Here is a 24,330-nt window from a genome sequence, read left to right as displayed (position 1 = left end):
ATATGCACCTGCCCACCTTAAGTGCGCAATGCATTCTGGGGCGTTTTCATTCATTCAGTAGCACCGGCTAGAAGAGCGGTGTTTTTGTTGGCTGTTTTTGTCGAGTTTATATACCGTCACCTATTCCAAATAGCGGGCCACTTCCGTCTAATGGTACGCTTGCTTTCACATTGCAGCGTACCGTACCCGAAAACGCATGATCCGGATCCGAAACTGCCTCCGGAGGTGGTTTCGGGAACGGAACGGTTACCCGTTTCGGGGGACGATTCGCAACATTCACACTAGCCAAGCGGTCTGGAGTGCGCACCCGGGACCCGAGTGTGAAACGGCTATCAAGTGGCGAGCTTGGAGAACAAGATGACACCAGGCCGTATCACACCACAAGTTCTGAAGTACGTTAACAACTCGTTCAATGCCAAGGACGTGTTTTACGTATTTTTCCCCAAAGGCCCAGTGTGCCAAAGACGTGTTTTACGTGTTTTTCCAACAGATGGCGCTGTTCTCCAACCCACGATCACCATCTGAGTCGCCTCAGCGACACAGAAGCAGCAAAACCACATGAACGCAAAAAAACAGCATGTCCACTTCTGTTAAAAAAAAAAAAAGGAAAACGCCTATTTCTCTGCTTTCTGTTGTTTTGTGGCAAAACCACCCCTCATTCAACAGCCCACTACTATGGAATGGACGACCGTGGCGGCACAATTCTTTTTCAAAGGTGAGTGAAAACACTCGAAAATCGTTGGCACTGGCGGCTATAGACGATGTTTTTTTCTGGCACTGAATGAGTTACCGTAAATCCTCTAATAGTGACCTCTATTCAATAAAAAAACGTCTCTCTATTAATGACCGGGGGCGTTGTTGAAAAAAGCAATTAAAAGCCGGTCTTCCAATACAAGCCCCTTTTTTTCCTTTTTTTTTAAGTCACAAAGAGAGGGTGCTGTTTACTAAAATACCTGTGACCCGCCCCTGACTCCATACTTCCTTATATGGAACACGCATACAAAGCAACACAACACAACTCAACAGCAGAGAAAGCATGGCTACTAGACAGAGACGCAAGTTTGACATTAAGTTCAACGCAGACGTTTTGAGGTATGCGGTGGAGCATTCGGGAGAGAAAGCCGCAAAACACTTGCTGCTGACAAGTAAAGAGAACGTCTAACTGGAGGACGGAGGAAGAAAGTTAGCGAGGAGATGGAGACACAACTTTCAGAGTGGATTCATTCAATGCGCGACAAACACAACCGAGTGTCAAGGAAAATGATACAAAACAAAGCTGCGGAAATCTACCCAACAGTGAGTGATGGAAGCTCAGAATTGTTTATACCAGTATTGTGATTGCACTATTTATTTCATACAGTACTTTTCAATAAATGAACCCAGTACATTTTACTGGGTTCAAACTGACACAAAATGTTGATTTATTCATTCTTTTGGAAAAATAGAAACATAGGCCTCTCTCTTATACATGCCTCCTTTCAATGAAAGCCCGGTACCCACTACAGTTGAAACAAATACAAGCCCGGGTCACTATTAGAGGATTTACGGTAATCACATCCAGAGAATATACTTTCTCATTAATAGTATGGTTCACATTGCGTGACCAGAAGATACGAGAAGTAAAAGATACAGAAAGGAACAGAATGGGACAGAGTACGATACGATGTGAAAAAAGCACACCACAAAAGCTGTGACCATGGCTTTTATGCGATTAGATGACTACAGGACTGACATTGAACTGCTTGACCCAGTTCATTATGTGTTTAATCATTCTCCTCTGAGAGCACACATACTGAAACCCTTGACACCATGGCTGTCAATTAACAACTTTATCTGAGAGACTGACACGTCTGTGCACAATGATACGAGATGTTCTACTCCTACTCATTATGTTCTTTTTCACATCTCATATCTTCATGGTTACGGTCACGTGTCCAGTACTATATATTCTCTTATGCAGGGGTCTTCAGCGTTTTTCAGCCCACGCAAGGACCCCCTATATTGCATACAATTGTGTTGCAGATTAAACTTTTTCATAGATCTCATAGATAGCTTTATTGACTATCATTAGTGTTGTGTAAATTAATGGGTTTTGTTCATTTCAGACGTTTAACCACTTGAACTTTCTACTTTTGGTACTTTAAGTACATTTTGATACCAATACTTTTGTACTTTTACTCAGGTACATTTTGAATTCCAGACTTTTTACTTGTAACAAAGTATTTCTACATTGCAGTATTAATACTTTTACTTAAGTAAAACATGTGAGTACTTTTTCCACCACTGGTAACAGGTGGTTCTGTTCACAGCAACTGAACAAAGCTGTTAACCAGCCCTGCGTACTCCATCTCTTGGCCTTCACTGACAATAGCTGACAACTGAGCAGAATTATCTGCATACTTCTGCAAATAGCAAGTAGCTCTATTGTGCCTGAAATCTGAGGTGTAGAGCAGTGGTTCTCAAACTTTTTCATGTCAAGGACCCCCAAAATGATATGTATTTGGCTGCGGACCTCCATCTCAAAACGTTCTGTTCCAGGGACCCCCAGAAGCAAAGATTTGAGTTAATAATGTTCGCTTTCAAAATTATATAAATTCAAAGGTTTGCACTCATTTTCAGGATTTTTCTAAAATAGCAGATCTACAAGCTCATAGCCCGACACTCGGTGCCGCGCTATGAGCTTGTAGATCTGCTATTTTTGAATAGCCAAAGTATAAAAGGTTAAAGTGGTTAAAATGATTGTGATGCTATATTAGCACATTTTGCTGGGGACCCCCCTTGAACCCCCACAAGGACCCCTGGGGGTCCCCGAACCCTACGTTGAGAACCAATGGTGTAGAGCAAGGGTCTTCAACGTTTTCAGGCCAAGGACCCCCTAAGCTGAGAGAGAGATGAAGCAGGGACCCCCTCTATATTGTATAAAATTGTGTTTCAGATTCAACCTTTTTTGTTTACTTGGTCTGCTCTTTTTTCCCTCTACACCTATACCTATAGATCTGCTATTTTTGGCTAAAGTTCTCCTCAGAAAAGGGATGTTAGGGTTCAAGTGGTTAAGGTATTAAAAAAAATCATATCACACAAAGATTTGGCGGACCCCCTGTAGTAACTCTGAGGACCCCCTAGGGGTCCCGGACCCCCTGTTGAAGACCCCTGGTGTAGAGGCTAAAAAGGAAGGGAGCCAGAGCTGTCCCCTGGGGGGGCGCCGATCTTACTCAAATATGACTAAAGCTAAATTGAATTTTAATCAAAAGACTAGAATGATTCAAAATGTAAGAAGGCCCCAACTGGACCTGGCTGTAAGGGCTCATTCGGGGCCATTTTTTACACTCTCAGAGCTATCCCAGAATTGTACTGTGTAGCAACACAAAGCGGAGATAGAGAAGGTGTTGTGGCAGTGATCACCTGCTGCTCTGTCTCTCAACAAGTCATTACTGTATAGGCCTGCCTCTGACTGCTTTATGCTCAACAAGTCATTACTATACCTCTGACTGCTTGATGCTCTTACACACCTGCTCCCACTGTCCCTCTGTCCTCTCCCACTGTCTGCCATCTGGACCAGGACAACTACTGTACACACACACACGCCGCACACATGCACACACGCACACATGCTCACACAATTGCATACAAAGACACACATGCACACTCAAATGCACACGTAATCAATAGCACGCAGCTGGGTGCTCCTCCACGTAATGCATAAACACGTACGCACTTGGACAGGCACACTTACGCATGCTGTAATGATTGGTCTCAATAGAGACATTTAGGGTGCTTCTTGAGGACACACTACACTACATAGTGACTGCACCTGTTTCATGTACTGCAACACTATGTTTAGTTGCATCTGTGATGTTGTAATGAGATTCAAATGTTTGTTATTGTTTCTCATTATGTAAGTATTTTATAAGTTGTTATCAGGGCGTCCTTGAAAAAGAGAGCTTGCTCTCAATGATATTCCCTGAATAAATAAAGGAAAAAGAAAGAAAGAAAGAAAGTATGCATGCACTCACACAGCCACGCATGCACACGCGAGCGAGCGCGCACGCACGCACAAAAAACATACCAAGTGGGAGCATTTAATTTCATCGGTTCTCCCGCCCGTCCAATCAGTGAGAGCGGGAGGCGGGGCGGAAGGCGGATTCAAGCAAGCAGAGCAGACCAGACTGTGAAACGAGCCATTCAAATAACTACCGAAACCCAATTCTGCCGGCTACCTCGGTGGCGTGCAAGGCTCAGGGTTAGATTTCTAGGCACAATATCGTGGGATCGAATCCCACTCTCTACACTTCTTTTTTCACATCAGGCATAATTTCACCACTTTAGGCATAATTTTGCCACATTAGGCATAGTTTTTGTGAGGTTAGAGTTAGGGTTAAGGTTAGGTTTAGGCATAGTTTTTGTGAAGTTAAGGTCAGGGTAAAGGTTAGGTTTAGGCATAGTTTTTGTGAGGTTAGGGTTAAGGTTAGGTTTAGGCATCATTTTGCCACATTAGAAATACTATCCAAAAACACACGGCAGGGTTAGTTAAGTTTCACAAGGCACAACTGCCAGGCAAAGGAACTGCTCTCACTGATTGGACGGGCGAGAGAACCAATGAAATTAAATGCTGCCCTCAGAAGGCATTCCAATGAATTTAAGTCTAATGGCCTAATGCATATCAAACTGAGGGTCCTTGAAATTAAAAAGGTTGAGAATCACTGGTTTAGCAGGATGTAGCAGTGCATTTTGTGTGTGTGTGTGTGTGTGTGTGTGTGTGTGTGTGTGTGTGTGTGTGTGTGTGTGTGTGTGTGTGTGTGTGTGTGTGAGTGAGTGAGTGAGTGAGTGAGTGAGTGAGTGAGTGAGTGAGTGTGTGCGTGCGTGCACGCATGCGTGCGTGCGTGCGTGCATGTGTGTGTGTGTGATTGTTTGTGTGTGTGTGTCCTCGGGCGGTCAGGCGGGTTGGTGGGTGGACGGACATGCACGCGCGTGTTAATTGAAAGGTGACAAAATGGCTGGGATGTAAACATGGCCGTGGGTGTACCGTAGTTGCAGCTGATTGCCTCACTTGTTGACAGCTCAAGGTTTAAATAGAAAAAAAGAAAGAATTAAAGAATGCAGGCAGGCAGAGAAGATCTCACCGTGGTCGGCTCCCCAGTGAGGGAGCTCTAGTATTACAGTATATATATATATATATATATATATATATATATATATATATATATATATATATATAATTATACATAATTATACAACATCAATAGCCTAGCCTAGGATTGATTGTGTGAATAATAACTTCCTCTTGGAGCAGACTTCCACCTCTGGCTGTTAACCTGTCAATCAAAGCGCAGTAAACCTACTGTAAATGAGACACACACACACACACACACACACACACACACACACACACACACACACACACACACACACACACACACACACACACACACACACACACACACACACACACACACACACACACACACACACACACACACACACACACACAAAAGGTGATCTCTAAGCTCACAGCGCATCACATCGTGACGTGTCGCATTGTAATGCTTGTAGATTGCCTATTTTCAAAAGACCTGGACAAAATGTTGGTAAATCTTCTCTTATGGGGGTCCCTGGCACAAAAGTAGATGTATTGCTCTTATATGTTAATTACTATACACCATCTTTCTCTTCTTGTTCCTTCATCTCTCCATTTATCCCTCTCTCCTGTCCACCTCTTTGGATTTCGTTCCAGTTTCTCCGCCCTCTCCTCCCCTTCCCTGCTCCTTTGTGTGGTCAATTCTGAAGGGGCCTGTATTTATTCTGTTTCCAGCCAAATCAATTACGTTCTTGCCTCGTTGCAACTTGGCAGTGGTGAAGAGGAAGGGGGTTCCTCCTTGATTCCAGAGGACCAAATAAGAGCCCATCTATCGATCAATAAATCGTTTGGTTGATGACCAAATCCCAAAGCCCACGTCAAGGAACGCATCTGTGTCACTTTTTGATTTGAGCTAAAAAGCATTATTTTACACTTTGGCTATTCAAAAATAGCAGATCTACAAGCTCATAGCGCGGCACTCGACGAGCTTGTAGATCTGCTATTTTTGAAAAATCGTGAAAATGGGTATAAATCTTTGAATACATATTCTTTTAAAGTGAACATTTTTAACTCAAATCTTTGCTTCTGGGGGTCCCTGGAACAAAATGTTTTGAGATGGGGGTCCGTGGCCAATTTCATATAGTCTTGGTGGTCCTTGAGATGAAAAAGTTTGAGCACCACTGACATAGAAACATATGTTTTTCAGAATACTGTTGGGATTTAGAAGACATTTGTAGAATCGGCTTCAGGTCTTAATGGATTAAACAATGGGTTCAAATTAAACTTTATATTTCTGTAATATGACAAAACCTTTTGTCATTTTTATTCAAGGCATGAACGTCAAAGAGTGCGTCATACTGTAGATTTACCTTTTCTAAGGAGTGCAGGGGAGGGGGAGAAGAGAAGAGGCAGGAGGAGATGACATGTGTACGGAAGAGATGAAAAGAAGACAACAGGAGAGGAGACCGTGTTGGTTAGGGGGGATGGGGGAGGAATCCATGCCTCTGTTCTTGATCCCCACCACCTGTGGTTATGAATTTTCATCCCCAATGGGGATACGTTTCATCATCCCTGCTTCTGGTCGGACTGAATTAAATACATGCATTTTCCCTTTTGGGGAATGCATGTATTTATGATACGATAGATAGACAATTTAATTAGAAATGGATGTCTACCACATTAACTCTTTAATGTGGTCATCTGTGTGTCATTTTACGATTTCTTTGGGGCTATTCAAAAATAGCAGATCTACAAGCTCATAGCGTGGCACCGAGTGCCGCTCTATGAGCTTGTAGATCTGCTGTAAAATGTGTGCAAATCTCTGAATATATATAATTTTTAACTCATGTTACAACTTCTGGGGGGTCCCTGGAACAAACTATTTTGAGATGGGGGTCATTGGCCAAATACATATCATTTTGGGTGGTCCTTGACATGAAAAAGGTTGAGAACCACTTACAGCAACATACGTTTTCTAAAAAAAAATTAGATATTTCCACATTTTCACGTTTATTTTTATTTTTTATAACATATCTACAAGCTCGTAGCGTGGCACTCGGTGCTGCGCTATGAGCTTGTAGATATGCTATTTTTGAACAGCCAAATAAATATAAAAATGACACAAAGATGCATTCCCCCGTCTTAATGGGTTAACCTTGGCGTCCCTATTTTGGGACAAAATGTGTTGAATGTCTAAATTATTATTGCTATTATTTGTATTAGCAGATCTACAGCATTTTTGCTATTTGTTGTAAAAAAAAAGAACTAGGGCTTAAGTGGTAAAGACAATGACTCCCCCCTGTTTTTTTGTTTGTTTTGTTTTTCAACCACTTCTTAGAACCAACAGTTCCATGTGGCTCGTGGGTCAGGATTCTATCTCCCGTTTCCGTAGCGTGACGTACAAGTAAACCCTGTGGACATGACGCTATAGTATGTGTCACAGGGACTTACCCCCATCAACCCTTGATGCTGAGTGCGTGCCAAGCAGAGAGGCATTGGCTGCCATTGTTATACCTTTGGCATATGAACAATGTAGGTATGCCTCACTGGCCTGTATACCTCACTGGCTGTTGTTCATTGGAGTGATGCGTCATCATTCTTTTCTTTCTTCTTTCTTTTTCCTTTATGTATTCAGGGAAGCCCATTGAGAGCAAGCTCTCTTTTTCAAGGACGCCCAACATATAAAATACATACATAATGAGAAACAATAACAAACAATGAACTTTTTTTGTAGGGAAAGTGGCGAGAGCCGTGCCTCCAAATGCATTTACTATATTATGTTCCCTGTACTGATGATGACGTCTATTGAAGCAGGAGGCCTCTCCACTACTAAAACTCTCAACCCATTTCCACAAGGTTTTGTGTTGTTACGAATCTAAGACATTATGCTATAATATAGGATAGTTGGTGAAGTAAGAAATGTGGGTTATCGTACCAAAACACCTCATCTTACACACCGTAGATAGTAACAGTAATGCTTATAAAACAGGAAAATAAGTTTTGGTGTCAGGTACTTCAATAATCTATATATAACTACGGCATGTCTCTTGTAGTGGAGTTGTGGCACGCTGCCCTACATAACATCGTTGACGTGGTTCCAGTGAGGAGTGTATACGCGTTCATATGGTCTTTGGTATGACTCAGCCGTGGGTTGAGACCTCCCAGTCTCACAGAGGACACTCTAACCACAAGGCCACTGGGCTGGTGTAATCACTGACGGTGTCACAGTAGGTGCCGTGTGCATTTGTAGCATCGGCCTCGGGTCTTAATGGGAATGATAACGAACTCCCTGCTTCTTCACCTTCACATCGTGACATTAAAACCCTTTAACGCACACGACACCTACTGTATAGTGATTCAGTGATTACACCAGCCCAGTGGCCTTGTGGTTAGAGTGTCCTTTATGAGACTGGGAGGTCAGGGTTCAATCCACGGCTGAGTCATGACTCATACCATAGACCATAGACATGAATACGTATACACGCCTCGCTGCAGCCACTGGGAACCACCTCAACATTAGTATGTAGGGCATCGTGCCATAACTCCACTACAAGAGATATGCCTTAGTTATACAGTATAGAAGTACCTGAGACAATAAAATTGTTTCTGTTTTATAAGCATGTAAGATTGTTTTGGTATGAAAACCCACATTTCTTATTACACCAACTATCCAATATTAGCTACAAGCATAATGTCTTAGATTCGTAACATAATAAATGAATTTCTGGACATCACAAACATGGACTTAGATGCTCAGATTACCTTTTTAAGTTAACTAGAAGCAGAATTGAAGCCATTTCCAGTTTTGGGCCAATAATTAGCTAATTATGCAAATTATGCAAACTAAAACGATTTTTCATCCCTATTCTGTATTTGTGTTCACCAATTCTTATTTTTAATTATCTCTTTGTTTTGCCCACATAACAAGAGTCCACATGGACATTTTAACAGATAGAACACATATTTTGTTTTGCATGTAATTCTACTCTTAATGTTAATCGTTTTACCAGTATGAGGGTGTAACACTGTGTCACCTTTAATCATAGCGTTACATTGAAGACCTGTAGGTGGGTCTGACATCAAATGTTTAGGAGGTATGTAACAGTCTGCTCTGACCAGTGAGTCTTTGGGCTCGTGCAAACATAGGGGGTGTTTTAAACACGTGACCTATAGCAGAATCAGTGGATAGAATATACCAGTATTTTTGGACGATCTTCTTTACCTCATTACAAATAGGAGAAAAAGTGGTAGACAGCACCATTTTAGACTCTCCTGGCTGTGGAGGTGTAGAGGTCAATAAACTGGTTCTGTTGATGTTACGTACCTTGTGTAAGCACTGAGCAGTCATTTAAGACCTTATTATTGTACCCTTTGGCATTGAAACATTGATTTAGATCCTTTGCTTGTTTTTCAAAAGCAATATCTGTGCTACAAATTCTCTTAACCCTCAGTAGCTGGCTGTAGGGTAAACCCTTCTTTAATCAGGGAAAGAGGGGAAGTCCGCACACCGTTTAAAGGTATCATGACATTCATTTTCACTTTTTTTATTTTCAATGTTTTATTTGGTGTTTTATGACCTCAATTACACCCAAAAAACCTGAACTTAGAACATTCAGTGGATTTTCTGTGGTCTGGGGTTTTCTGAATAATTAGGCTGAAAAGTAATCTGAGCTTGGCCCTTCGACAGTGAGGTCACAGTCGATTAATCCCGCCCACTCTCCTCCTCGCCCCTCCCCTCCCCTATCCTTTCCTTTCGGGGGGGGGCGGAGCAAAGGCGATGATTGACAGGCACAATCCCTCACCAGCGACACCCGCAGGCAAAGATTTCTTTTTTCATTGCAGTTGAAAAGGCTTTAGAAATGTGAGAGAAAAACACCTGCCATTGATCACTGGAATGGAATTTTCACTTAAAACTTTTTGTACACTTTTGAAGGACCAGGACAAAGACTTTGAATGTGGTGTAAAAGTGAATGTCATGAAAGCTTTAAGCTCCCGCAGTAGAAAAATGTTATTACATTTTTTATCAAACCCTTCTTTAAACCTGGTGGGTGGTAACTGGAGAAGTCCAAGTAATCCATAGCAACCTCAACAGAGGCAAAACAGCAATCTGCTGTTCAGTAATAACAGATTATCATTCAACAAAGCTCTACAGAAGAACACGACAGGTTGAATGGCATGATGGAGAGACTGTAATTTGTCGAAAGACATTATAAGCTTGTCCTCTTTTCAAAGCAATCTAAATGTTCTACATAAATATCAATCATTTCAACATTTTGTTGCAGTGTATTCTTGGGAATTGCTGTCATCCCCAAGGCATAGTATTGTTTTTATTCTCAATTTTTTTCTGGCAACCATGCTGGTCAGTAGAATAGCTATCTTTGTATAGTGCCGGCACCCAGCTATGACTACCTGGGGCAGTATTTGCCTGTTGGAATGCCCTCCAGTGTTTTAGCCATCTGCTCTTCTCCATCTGTAAAAATGTACCTCTGGATTAAAAAAAATGTTATTTCCTCTCATGTGATTTTCCCCCTCGGATAGCACCAGTGTTGATTTTGACAGCACATTTTGATTTAGCTTTAGTCTTAGTCTTTGGAATCAAATTCCATTGAGTTGGTCATATTTTAGTCATCTGAAACGTTTTAGTTTTTGTCTAGTTTTAGTCAACTAAATATCATAAGATTATAGTCGACTAAATCTACAGTTGATTTAGTCGACTATAATGTATTTTGACGGTGCCTTGATGGTGTCGTAATGGCTGATTTTACACTTGGTTGCATGCTGAAAATAGCAGATCTACAAGCTCACAACACGTCGCAGCGCATTTTGAGAGACACATTTTGAGCTTGTAGATCTGCTATTTTCAGAGCGCAACACCCGAGCGCAGCTAAGCATAAAATTGCTTATCTTTTAGTTCTACTGGATCTCTTCTCCACTAGTTCCTCTCTAACATTTTAGTCTCGTTTTTATTTGTTGACGGAATTGTCAATATATTTAGTCATAAAACAAGCTTAGTTTTTATTTGGTTTTCATCAGTGAAAAAAGGTAGTCGACGAAACATTTTCGTCATAGTTTTAGTCGACGAAATCAACACTGGATAGCAGTATAGTGTTATTGAAACCAGGTCTAGTTGAATATGCAAAATATACAGCAAGCAAGATTATTATAATTTTGTCTTTGGTATTCATAATGTTGGCCCCTCAAAATGTTTTTCCTATAAATAGGAGAGTCCGAAATGTTTTTTGTTCATTTTAAATTTTAAATGTAATTTCTTTCTAAATATAAACATCCCCATTCTTTGTAGTGTCATAAGAACATTTCTGAAGGACTCATCTGTTCTACAACATGTTTCAAATCGTCGTCTTGTCTTGCTGCCACTGTTGGCCGAGAACAAGACCTGTGTTACTGACTTGATTCATGTTAGTTGCTCTGAACAGCATATTTTATCAGGTGATTCATGTGAAAAATGCCAATGGGTTCTCCACACAGAATATGAATTTGTTTAAAAAAAAGGTTACCTACTATTCCTACAAATGCTATTGTACCACTTTCATCACTGGAGGAACCGCTTCAACTGTACTATACACCAGTGGTGGAAAGTAACTAAGTACATTTACTCAAGTACTGTACTTAAGTACAATTTTGAGGTACTTTTACTTTACTGGAGTATTTCCATGTGTCTATACTTTTACTTCTACTACTGTACATCTCAGAGGCAAATATTGTACTTTTACTCGAATGTGTACTTTTGGTACTTTAAGTACATTTTGATGCCAATACTTTTGTACTTTTACTCAAGTACATTTTTAATTCTGGACTTTTACTTGTAACAGAGTATGTCTATATTGCAGTATTGGTACTTTTACTTAAGTAAAGAATTTGAGTACTTTTTCCACCACTAGTTACAACAGATACATAAGCATGGAGGATTATTGCTGTGCACAGTACATATCCCTATTCCAACAGCTATATTACTACTGCTACTTCCACTAACAATAAATCATTGACAACATTATTATCTTCTCAAACCTTATTATCATCATAACCATAATCATATTTTACGTTTCCCGTAAGAGTCAATATTACCTTGTAGCTCATTTGGCCCTAAAAGCTCCTCCATAACTGTCCTCCTCCATCCACTGACCTCTCCTCTCTATCGCCATGAATCTGGCCAGCATGAAGTGACCGGTCCTGCGGCCAAACACACTCCCACCCGTGCGTGTGTGTGTGTGTGTGTGTGTGTGTGTGTGTGTGTGTGTGTGTGTGTGTGTGTGTGTGTGTTTTGTATGGTTAACGTCTTATTGAAGCTTATCCATCTAAATCCTGGTGGCTTCTTGTGCTCTGTATATCCCCAAGGCATTAATACAGAGTTTTAAAACTCGATGAAAAGGGGTTATGCCTATGTTCTCTCAGTTTAGGTTTAGGTTTGGGGTTAGTGTTAGTGTTAGTGTTAGTTTAGAGGAAACATAGAGCTGAGGGAACATACTGTAGGTACACTCCCAACGAAAGCAGGTCTGATGCAGGGCAGGCAACTCAGACCGAGGTGTGATGTCACATGCCAAACACCTATCAGAGACTCAACAAATGCAGCATTAGTCGATGGGGAAGTATGGATATAAAACAAGTGCTCCCATGTAACCCGACACCACCATGTGTCCCATCAATGAGGAAGTGAGTGGCTTGTCGTTTTTGTCGCAGTGCGTTTGATGGGCCATACTATTAGATTACCCAAATTCTGGAGGATCAAGTGTATGCATAATTTATAAGATAATGGAATACAAAATGAGCGCATTGAAAAGAAAAATGCACTGTAAAGCTGTTTTACGGATGTTTTTTTTTTTTGGGGGGGGGGGGGGGAGAAAAATACTTGACATGTACATTTATAGAACAGAGAGAGATGACTTAAAAAAATTAAAAATAAACAGGGACTTGCAATATTTAGCAGCCCCTCTCTTGATCTATGTATGCGTAAGGGTAAGGAAAAAAACAATTATGGGGTGTGAGTGCCTTTGTTAACTTTGTTTTGTTTTGGTTACTAGTTTTAGTACTGTGTAAGTCTTGCAGGATGGTAGGTAATGTGTACAGAAGGACAGCACCTGATCTTTCTCTGTTCACTCACTGGTTTGTTCCCTTTCCTTCACATGTTTTTCTTTGCATGTCTTTCCCTGTCTCAGAGACTACTAAGAGACTTGCTGCTGAGAGCCCATGTATATCATCTATTGCAGGGCCGGCCCAAGCCATGTTTTTGCCCCTAGGCAGAATTTGATTTGCCTCCAAGCATTCTCTCAGCCATGAAGTGATGAGCGAGTGAGAGTGAGGGGGGGAGAGAGAGGGAGAGAGAGAGACAAGACAGAGAGAGATCAGTTCCTTTATTATTAAAACTCGATTCATATCGATTTGAACTTTTGGCATCAATTTCAACACATTGTTAGGCTGGAAACCTGACAAATCTGCTATTTAATTTGCTCTGGCAGATGTGTATAAGCCTGGCGTCTCGCAAAGCAAAAGTGAATTACATGTCTTAACCCATTTAGGGCGGGAACCCCTAATTGTAACTATACCTTTCAATCCGGAAACCCCTTTTTGGGGTTGTTGTTGCTATGTACAGTATATAGCAACATAATTTTTTTGTAAAAAAAGCTGCGTTTTAGGTTATATAGGCTACTGATTATGTGTGTTGTCATACCTCTCCCCATGGTGCCAGATACATATAATAGCCTATTAGACTGAGGAGAAAAGTCTGAGGAGAAAAGGCATCATTATATTTGACTACATAGCCTACATGTTAATCTTCCTTTTTTTAATACACGGTAAGCAATGTTATTCCATTGCATACCTGCGTCATTTTTGTGACCTTGTCTTTTCTGACCCCTTATCACAGCAGGACTGCCGTAACATTCAGCAAGCCCACCTACAGTATTGTACCTTTCAAGCAGGCGTGATTCAGCCAATGGAAAATGTCCGGAGGTGCGGTTTGGATTCCAGGGGGCGGGGTTTGCCAGTCGCCCCGGCATAGGTCCCCAAAGCATGCGTGGCACTGACACAGTCACAACAATTTATTCAAGATAGGCTTTGACTCCTCAGTGCCTGCAACATTTCTTCTCAAAAAGTAACCCTGAAATAGCTGCCTAGTGGCTATACTGTTCCAAACCGCAACAGTGTTCCACTGTCACTTATCTGGGTCAAGCAGGTGCTCTGTGCGACCATCAAGAACAACGTTTGTGTGGAATTTGCATGTTCTCCCCGTGTTTCCTAGGGTAGTTAATACCCTAACAAAAACATGCAGTAATCCTGGTCGCTATACCGCCTCCCCCGGCCATGACAGCCGGGGCGCCTGATGGAGGGGAAAGGAACTGGTTGGAATAACGTGTTCCTTCCACGTGCTACGTCCTATCGGGGAAACTCCCTCCTGTCAGGTGACAAGAAGGTCAATTGGCTCTCATGCATTGAAGGAGGCATGAGCTCGGGAGTGGGGGGGAGTGGGGGGAGTGTAGCGCCCAGGATCACTTAGATAATTGGCACCAGGTGAAAAAGGTTTCAAAAATCGTGGGATAAAAAATAAAATAAAAGAACAACGTTTGGATTGATCATCAACACCAGCCAACAGACAGGTGTTTAAATCCAAGAATGAAATTAGAGACCATTAACAGGGACAGGAATACGCAAATCAGTTTAATCGTTTTGTTTACAACAGAAGGAAGCGCTGTGTGGTATGATGACTCACATGACAGCTGCTCATTAGTGGAACGGTTATAGATATTAAACAAAGTCCTGGAAAGTCTTGCTTGAACTTAAATCCCCCATTGGTGCAGACAACCATGTGAAAAAAAGCACTAAGAGAGGTTTAAAATAAAAAAAAATCATGGCTGTCTCCACCACTTCGGATTACAGTTCGAGTGTCATCTTTAGTTGGTGCTTTTCAGGTTGCTGGTCTAAAATGAATAAGCTGGTTTGAGTTGAATGTCAATGCTAAAGCTTTGGTGTGCTGCTGTGAATGGTGAATGTTCTAAATAGGCTCTTCTGTTATCATTTTTCATATTTCATTTTCATTTTTTTTGGTTTGCAGATTGGCAGATTTAAGAGATTGTTGATTTATGTGCATGAAAACGGTTCAGGGTAGCAAATCGGTGCATAACTGGTGACTGAATCACTCCAGTCACGTACCTATATATTTTCAAAGTAATTATCATGACTTAAGATGAGTAAGATAAGCATGCAGTAAAATGTAATTTGCTTGGGGGGACAGGAGGCCCTGAGTGGCCACTCAGTCTGCTTATGCCTCGGGCGCTACTGTCTTATACAATGACACGTTCATTAACATCTCCAGTGGTGGAAAAAGTACTCAGAGGTATTTTACTTAAGTAAAAGTATCAATACTGCAATATAGAAATACTCCGTTACAAGTAAAAGTCCGGAATTAAAAATGTACTTGAGTAAAAGTACAAAAGTATTGGTATCAAAATGTACGTAAAGTACCAAAAGTAGAAGTACTAAAATGTTTGAAAATAGCAGATCTACAAGCTCACAACGCATTGCGATGCGACGCGTTGTGAGCTTGTAGATGTATAAAATAGGGCTAAAGTGGTTAATGTATGTTTTATTATATAATAATTGATAATTGCAATAATTGGCTGTAGGCCAAGTTGTCTATGATCCGTTGAAAGTAGACTAGTCACAGTTAAGCGCAATTCATATAGTCGACAAATAAACCTTGCAGATGGATGATCTCAGGGTCCGCAAAAACAGCAGCATGCAGGCTCTGAGCGGATGAACGGAGTACCATGTCTTTGTGTCCATGTGTGTACCCGTCCATGAAAAATGTTGTTTATAAAACAGGGCTGGTGCACTGAGTACACTGTGCGCTATGGAAGGCAAAGGTCCAGATAGTCCACAGCTGACACGGATCAATGATGTCTGGCGTTGAGCCAAACACAACCTGCCAGTACGCAGTACATAATGACGTTGTAGTTGACCGAGCAGTAAGCCTTTCATTATCAAGAAACCCATCTGGATATTATGCCTTCAATATTCCCTGCTCGTCATGCTGCACAACCTAATACTATATGTTCAGGTTGCAATATTCATCTTCACACCTAGATTTTTACCAGGTTGCTTGCAGCCTGGTCCAGGAAGAGACTGATCAACTACTCAACACTTTCTCGACACTTTCTAAACACTTTCTAGCGACCTTTTCATCATTGGCTACCCTTCAATCCTTTAAGCCAATGGGGAGACTTCCCCGAGACTTCCCCAAACTCTCAACGACGGGCGTCCTCCCATGCTATGGGATCATAGCCCAGAACGAAAAAAATGTGTGGTCGTCGCCACCAAACAAACTATTGACTTGACTCCTCACACACACACACACACACACACACACACACACACACACACACACACACACACACACACACACACACACACACACACACACACACACACACACACCGCCTCCAACAGCAATTTGTTACTCCGCGAGCAAAAGGGTACAGGACCACGGGTCCATTTGGTTGCGTGTGGGGACGCTGGAGAGAGCAACCTGGTATTAATATGTTGATTCTTTTCGGCTTTTACTTGAGTGACTGAGTGACTGACTGAGTGACGGAGTGAATGAGTGAATGAGTAAGTGATTCACTAATTTATAAAAAATAAAAAAATAACTCTTTTAGTTCAGTTAGTTCAGTTACTCATTCATTAATTTGGCCATTTGTGCATCAATTGCTTCATTAATTCATTGAACTAATATCTATATTTAATTAATTCATCCAACCAGCAATATGTCCGTAGAGCAGTGGTTCCCTAGGTGGGGTCCTGGGACTCTCAGGAAAAGAGTGAAATGAAAACAAAAAACCTGAAGTGAGAACCACTCTGCCATAGAACAGTAGCGTGGTCTTACCTGTCTCTTGGTGTGCTCGCTGATCTCTCCGGGCATGTCGTGGGCGCTCCTGATGAGCGTCCGTGCGATGTGGTAGTAGTAGACAGAGATGATGGCCAAAGGGACCAGGAAGTAGACCAGGAAGATCATGACCGAGTGGATCTTGGGGTGCATCTCGTTGGACAGAGGGTACGGCACACAGTTCACAAAGGTCACATTGCTGTTGTCCTTGTGACCCTGCATGCATGGGGAAGGAAGAGAGGAGAGAGTCATCAATGAGCGCTGTGCATGGTACATGCGCAGAGCAAGTCCTGTCAGGGAACTCAGTGCAGTTGCTGCTGGCAAACCATTGGTTCGGCTCCATGCTTCTATTCTCAACAAATCACCAGTGGTGGCAACTATTTTACTCACTATTTTTACTTAAGTAAAAGTATTAATACTGCAATATAGAAATACTCTGTTACAAGTAAAAGTTCAGAATTCAAAATGTACTTCAGTAAAAGTGCAAAAGTATTGGCATCAAAATGTACTTAAAGTACCAAAAGTACTCATTATGCAGAATGTCCCATTTTAAATGTTTTCAAATGTATAAAAATCTTTTGAAAATAGCAGATCTACAAGCTCACAATGCGTCACATCGCGAAGCATTGTGAGCTTGTAGATCGATGATACTTTTATTTGATCAGTATCCAATATTTTTTGGTAAAAAATAAATTGCAAAAATAGCCCATCTACAAGCTCACAATGCATCTACTTGTAGATGGGCTATTTTTGCAATGTTTATGAGCTTTTTGAATCTCGCCCTTGACTACCCCATATTACAATAAAAACTAAAACTAACACTAAAACTAAATTGAAAACATAGTAATCTTGTGGGGAGCTGGGTACCACTCACACACGTATGACAATGTGTGTGTGTGTGTGTGTGTGTGTGTGTGTGTGTGTGTGTGTGTGTGTGTGTGTGCGTGCGTGCGTGCGTGCGTGCGTGCGTGCGTGCGTGCGTGCGTGCGTGCGTGCGTGCGTGCGTCTGTGAGTCAGCAGCACCGAAAGTCTCTGTGAAGAGCCAATCGAATTGCCGTTGGCAATCAATGGACACAATGGACAAGCTAATGAGCCCCTTCACAGAGCAGCAAGAAAGGTTTTCATCTCTCACACGGTTTGTCAGTCCGTTTTAAAACACATCTATTTCTGGGGTGAGGTCAGGGGAGGAGAGGAAGAATAGCCGAGGAGAGGAAGAATAGCCGAGGAGAGGAGAGGAGAGGAGGTGGGAGAGGAGGTGGGAGAGGAGAGGAGAGGAGAGGAGAGGAGAGGAGAGGAGAGGAGAGGAGAGGAGAGCAGAGGAGAGGAGAGGAGGACTGGAATCAATTTGAGTTAAGAGAGGAGCAGAAAAGAGGAGATGTCATTGATGTCAGACAGAAACCTTCGACTTTGTATGTTATTTATTTTGTAAATTAATGCCCTACTTTGTTGTACAAGATCGAGTGACGCACAAAAGTAGCGAAAGTAGCCCATTGACAAGCTCACAACGCCTCACAACGCGTCCCATCGCGGCACGTTGTGAGCTTGTAGATCGGCTATTTTGGGAGGTGAAAGAGAAGAGTCGTTAAGTGCGTGTGGGTTTTAAAAATATTGAACCAATGAAAAGTATTAATGAGCTTGTGACTAATAACTACATTGGATCCATTGTGAACACCGGTTCTCTCCTGTGTTCTGTTTCCTGAAAATAAACAGTTTTTTGGACATGCAAGTTCTCCGGGCCGACAGCGACGATAAATGTCGGTAAGAGCAGAGTTGGAGAGGGTCAAAACAGGCGAAGCACTACAGTACATCACTGAATCATGAAACCCACTCTGAACAGACAAATGGAAGCACTTGTAATTCATCATTTGACTGTATTAAAGTTTATGGCTGCCAAAGGGGCGGGATTGGCTTTTTAGCTCCCCCCCACCAGTGGGATGAAACAGCACGGCTTCCATAATGCACTGGCATGGATACAACAGAGTGCATGGAGGTAGCTAGGCCTGTCACAATAATGACATAATCGTCTCATCGCAATTATTTGAGATAATCGCAATTATTTTGCGTAATCGTCATAATCGTCAACATTTTAAAAAAGCAGAAATATAAGATCTACAAGTAAAATATAACATAAATATCAGATCTACAAGCTTACAACTTTGTGACGCGTTGTAAGCTTGTAGATCAGCTATTTATGCTATTTTCTATGTTTTTCAAAATATAAAATTATTAGTCAGTCATTTCTTTGTATATATTGTTGGTAAGTTATTTGTCAAATAAGTTTTGATTACGAAGCCTAAAAAGCCAAACAGAAATTACGTTTGTATTCATATGTTCCGACATTCAATGCCAAAAACACATTTAAATCGTTAATCGCAATTATTTGTGTGACAATTAATCGTCAACCTCAATCTGTAATCGTGACGGCCCTACATGGAGGGAGGAAGATAATCAAAGGGATGGACAGAGAGAGATAAGGCACACAGGGAGAGGGCAGGGAACTACGCTGTAAATCGATACGAGACACACAGAGAGGGCGGGGAACTATACACTGTCAATCCAGAGTGTTCGTTTAATGAGGGTCAAACCTCAATGATTTCCTGTGACGGACAGTAAAGGTCACACCTGATGAAGACCCACCTCCTTTCCTCCTATAAGCATTTCACACCACACGAGTCTCTTCTTGAAAATCGGCTGTCATAATAACATCGTTGTGGTTTTCATACTATACGATTGATCGCCGACAAAGGATCACACACGGCAAGATATTTCACAGGACTCATCGCCGAGAGTAGAGCCCTGCACCGGTACTCCGCGGGTCCCAACGCAAAACGTGCGGGCGCAGGCTGTATTTAGATAGGCTACTTGTGGTCGAGAACAGGCGGTTAAAATAAAACCATGCGGGCTCCGCAAAATCCTGCACCGTCCCGCTATAAACCAGATATAGAGCACCCGGAGCATGTGTGGTCATGCTTTACTTTAGCAAGATAGGAATATTATGTCTACATTCAGAGGAGAACATGATTTCCCAGCGGAGCGGAGTCTCTCTCTCTCCCTCCCTCTCTCCCTCCCTCTCTCCCTCTATCCCCCTGTCTCCCCTCTCTCCAAATAACCCCCCCCCCCCCTGGTAATGTTTTTGGATCTCAACGTCCAGCGACGCTCCCCTAGCCACCTGGCTAGTATACTGTGCTCTCTCATTGGCTGTCGCACAGATCTGCTCGGGGTAGTGATCGTAACCCCATTCATACTGTATGATGTCCAGTCGGCAACAAAGCCAAATATCAAACCTGCCATATATCTAGAAACACTCGGGGGAAGCATCGCCGAGCGCTAGAATCGCTAGTCGGATGTTCTCGCAGTACTTTTCACACACAGCGAGCAAAACCGCGGCGAGCAAAGCCCGATCTTGCGTCACATTGGGATTTGGCAGAAAGACGCCTACCAGTGACATCATCGATGAGGAATCCAAGCTACAGTAATAGAAACGGCAGGCTTTTTATTCCTGGAAAGTTAGCATGCTGTAATGGGAGTCATTGTCCTCGTGTTAAATTAAAACACTGGTGGTTTTCTGAAGTGTCACTCCACAGCCCTCCACACAGACTGAGTAGAATTTTGTTTTACCATTTCATCATGAGCATTAGGGAGGACCAATATAGGTTGAAAATGGGTGAAGTCGTCCTTTAAGTACAAGAAAAGTTGAGTATTTCAACTTTACTTCGAAATTTGTCAAAAAGAGCCGATCTATAGGCTGGTCTGCTATTCTCGGTCCTTCTCGGCACGCAACAACATCGCGCGACAGAGCATACATGATAGCCTCACGTGGCCAGACTATAGACCACCGAAGTCCTGACGTCATTCGTTCATCCCCAGGTTTGCGGAAGTAATTTCTCTATGGAGAATAACATTGGGTCATCTTAGAATCGTCTCATATAAGAATTGTGGTCCAAAAATGTACAAACTGTCCCGGCGATATTGTCAGGGAGGAGGTTCTATATCGTTTATGATAGTCAGTCACTTATATGTGATACAGTCTGTTTCTGGCGAAAATGTAACTAATTCGGCAGAAGTAACATTATCGTTTTCTCACCGTCAGTTGATGCTTCATATCCATAAGAGTCAAACCGCCGGGGTCATTTGTTTATTTTTGGAACACAGTTCTTATTTGACGCGATATTAAAGACGTCTATGGGATTCAGAATGGGGGTGGAAAACTGTGAACCAGGTAGAAAAAACAAAGGATGTGTAAATGACGTCAGACTTCGGAGGTCTATATCACTGCGTGGATAGGAGTCTGGTGCTTCTTATGAGGACGCTTTTTTCCCAAGGGGCGGGATCAAAACAATTGGTTAGACCTGCAACCAATTACCAATTACAGTCTCCCATATTTGAATACTGGGCCCTGATTGCTCACCCCAGACTTCTGGAGCAGGAAATGGATTCCCAATGGAGCGGTGCCAGACGCAAATCGCAGAGTGCAATTTTTTTTTTTTGCACTGGCAGAATCGTCTGGTCCCAAGCTACATACATGAGGCTTTTAGGCTTTTAGCATTACAATTAGAATGCATATTGTTGTTGTAGTAATTATGGTAATATTATTATTTCTTTGCTTTTGGCACCTTTTCCCCCCGCAATTTAGTCATTATAGCCAATTAGTTTCTCCCCACACACATTTGTGTGTGTTGTCACTGCTGTTGTATACTGACTGCACCTGCCTGTGAGGAGCCTCCACCGGGAGGACGTAGAGCCTTCGTCCTACTCAGGACAGGTGCCGCCCCAGCCCGTATAGGAGTACGTACAGTGATGTCACCCTCCCTGCCCGGTTTCCCTCCCCGCCCGAACACGGGCCAATTGTGTTCATATAGACCATTGGTTCTCAAAGTGGGGTCCGGGGACCCCCAGGGGTCCTTGAGGGAGTTCCAGGGGGTCCCCAGCTAAATGATGGATAGGAACCAAATGGACCCATATGGGTCTATAACTCTGAGAGTGTAACAAATGAAACCAAATGGACCCTAACGGGTCCATTTGGTTTCATTTGTACACTCTCAGAGTTACATTAACATTGATTTTACAATATAAATTGGGGTCCCAGAGATAGAAATGCCATTAAATGGGGGTCAGTAGCCTAATAATGCATGTCAAACTGGGGGTCCTTGTAATGAAAATGGTTGAGAATCACTGCTAGAGCCGTAAACATCTTCTCTTATGGGGGTCCTTTGGCATATCTTTTCAAATGGGGGTCCACGGGCTAATAAGTGACAATTTGGGGGTCATTGACATGAAAAAGTTTGAGAACCACTGATATAGACGCTCAATAAAGCCGGATGCACCGCGATGGATTCGAACCCACGGTGGTGGGCAGGCACTTTACCGCCGCGCCACCACGAGCGCCCCGTAATTGTAGTTTTATTTGACTGTACCTGCATGGCGACCACCTGTGAGAAGATGGCCTCAGGCACAGCCAGGAGGACAGACAACAGCCAGATGGACACTGCCTTCAGACACGTCCAGAACACTGCGCTGGACGTCTGGATGTCCATGGGATTCACTATGGCTTTATACCTGCAACACACAGAGAGACAGAGAGAGAGATGAACACATGCAGAGATGGTGGGAGTATAACTGGCTTTTTTTATTAAATAGAGAGAGAGAGAGAGAGAGAGAGAGAGAGAGAGAGAGAGAGAGAGAGAGAGAGAGAGAGAGAGAGAGAGAGAGAATGCCAGGAAAGGGCATGAGACAGAAAACAAAAACAAAAGGGGAGAGATGACCGCAACAGGAGCAAAATCAGAGGCAATAGTGCAGCGGATAAAAGCAATATTTTGGGAGAATCGTTCACTTGGTGATACAAGCGTGAAACTTGGTACAGATCATCTTTAGAGGTCATTTATCGATTTTTTTAATCGAGCCACTTGAAAATCAAAGATGGCGGCCATTTTTCAAGATGGCCGACATCTTAGTGGGCAGTTAAGTGATATGATGGTTTATTTGGTGATACAAGCATGAAAATTGGCATGAGCAGTCTCTGTGGGTCACTTGACAATAGGCCACCCACAGCTACTTGAAATTTCAAGATGGCGGCCATTTTTCAAGATGGCCAACACTTTAGTGGAGCAATTAAGTTATATAATGGTTTATTTGGTGATACAAGCATGAACATTGGCATGATCAGTCTCTGTGGGTCACTTGACAATAGGCCACCCACAGCTACTTGAAATTTCAAGATGGCGGCCATTTTTCAAGATGGCCAACACTTTAGTGGAGCAATTAAGTTATATAATGGTTTATTTGGTGATACAAGCATTAAATTTGGCATGAGCAGTCTCTAAGGGTTGCTTGACAAGAAAACACTCCCAGCCACTTTACATTTCTATTTTCAAGATGGCCACCCCCTGGATCCTCAAAAGATACATTTTCTCATAGAAATGTATGTTTTTTTTTCATTAAGGACGATTATTATTATTATGCTAAAGAACAACTTTTAACACATCACAATATAGTTGTGTTGATTTGTTGATCATAGATAGATTAGATAAGAGTGAATATCTGCACTACCAGGGCACACTGGTGATATATCACTGGGGTTCAATGTCAGCTAATTGAAAGTTGGTATCCCAAATGCTGTCTAATTTACCCCAAAACAGTTAGATAGCCGCACCTGAATTGACAGGTTGTGCCAGCACGGGAGAGCCGAGCCAAGGTTAATGGGGTTTTAGTTAACCGGATGGTGTACAGATCGCTCAGGATTTAAATGGCATTGGATGAACGATCGAACTAAGTGTAGGGTTAAGGCACGAACTTAGTTGTATCCCATACATCAAAGTGCTTGGTAAAAGGTGGTAAAAGGATAAACCCTCGGCCTCTGCCTATGCTGCAGACATGGCAGAAGCCATCATAACAGTTGTGAAAACTAACTGGGACAGATGTTTAATTTGTCAGCAGGTCACCAAGGAAAAACTCATTCAGCCGAGTTTATTCAACAGAGAGCACGATCGTACTGGTTATGATACCATTGCAAGAAATGTTCCATTATTTCATAAGATCAATGCTCTGCCTATCTTACTTAGTCCAACCCGACTAGATGAAGGTGATGGCATAGAAAGCACATCGACAAGAAACAGAGCAAAATATAATTCAAGCTGTAAACTTAGGTTCAACAACACAGAGCTGGAAAGGACCCAAAAGAGAGCATCTACATCTGCTGAAGACACTGAAGATACCAAAGATATCCATGTCAAGAGGCCAAGAAGATCTAATGTATGACCGGTCCAGCGATGTCACAACTGTGAACGAGGCCAGGCTTGATCTCTTTGCCAGAAAGCAAAGACAATATGACTTGATCCCACCAACTCAAGCAGCACTCAAAGAGCAT

The 24,330-nt window shown here is 42.3% G+C and overlaps 1 protein-coding gene across 1 annotated transcript in view; it reads right to left on the bottom strand.

Annotated features, from left to right (window-relative positions):
* The window catches only part of nmbr (neuromedin B receptor), a gene marked incomplete at both ends in the record, with an annotated part of 129,664 nt that overhangs the window by 49,949 nt on the left and 55,385 nt on the right, over positions 1-24,330 (bottom strand). Inside the window, 2 exons of the mRNA XM_080452829.1 lie at positions 16,968-17,183; positions 22,382-22,523. Of these exons, the coding sequence (XP_080308955.1) occupies positions 16,968-17,183; positions 22,382-22,523 (358 nt within the window). The remainder of the gene's footprint in view (positions 1-16,967; positions 17,184-22,381; positions 22,524-24,330) is intronic.

The sequence above is a fragment of the Gymnoscopelus braueri genome (assembly GCF_963280865.1).
Source record: "Gymnoscopelus braueri genome assembly, chromosome: 16".
NCBI lineage: Eukaryota > Metazoa > Chordata > Actinopteri > Myctophiformes > Myctophidae > Gymnoscopelus > Gymnoscopelus braueri.
Note: the sequence above shows the minus strand (reverse complement) of the source record. Positions and strands in the feature narration are given on the sequence as shown.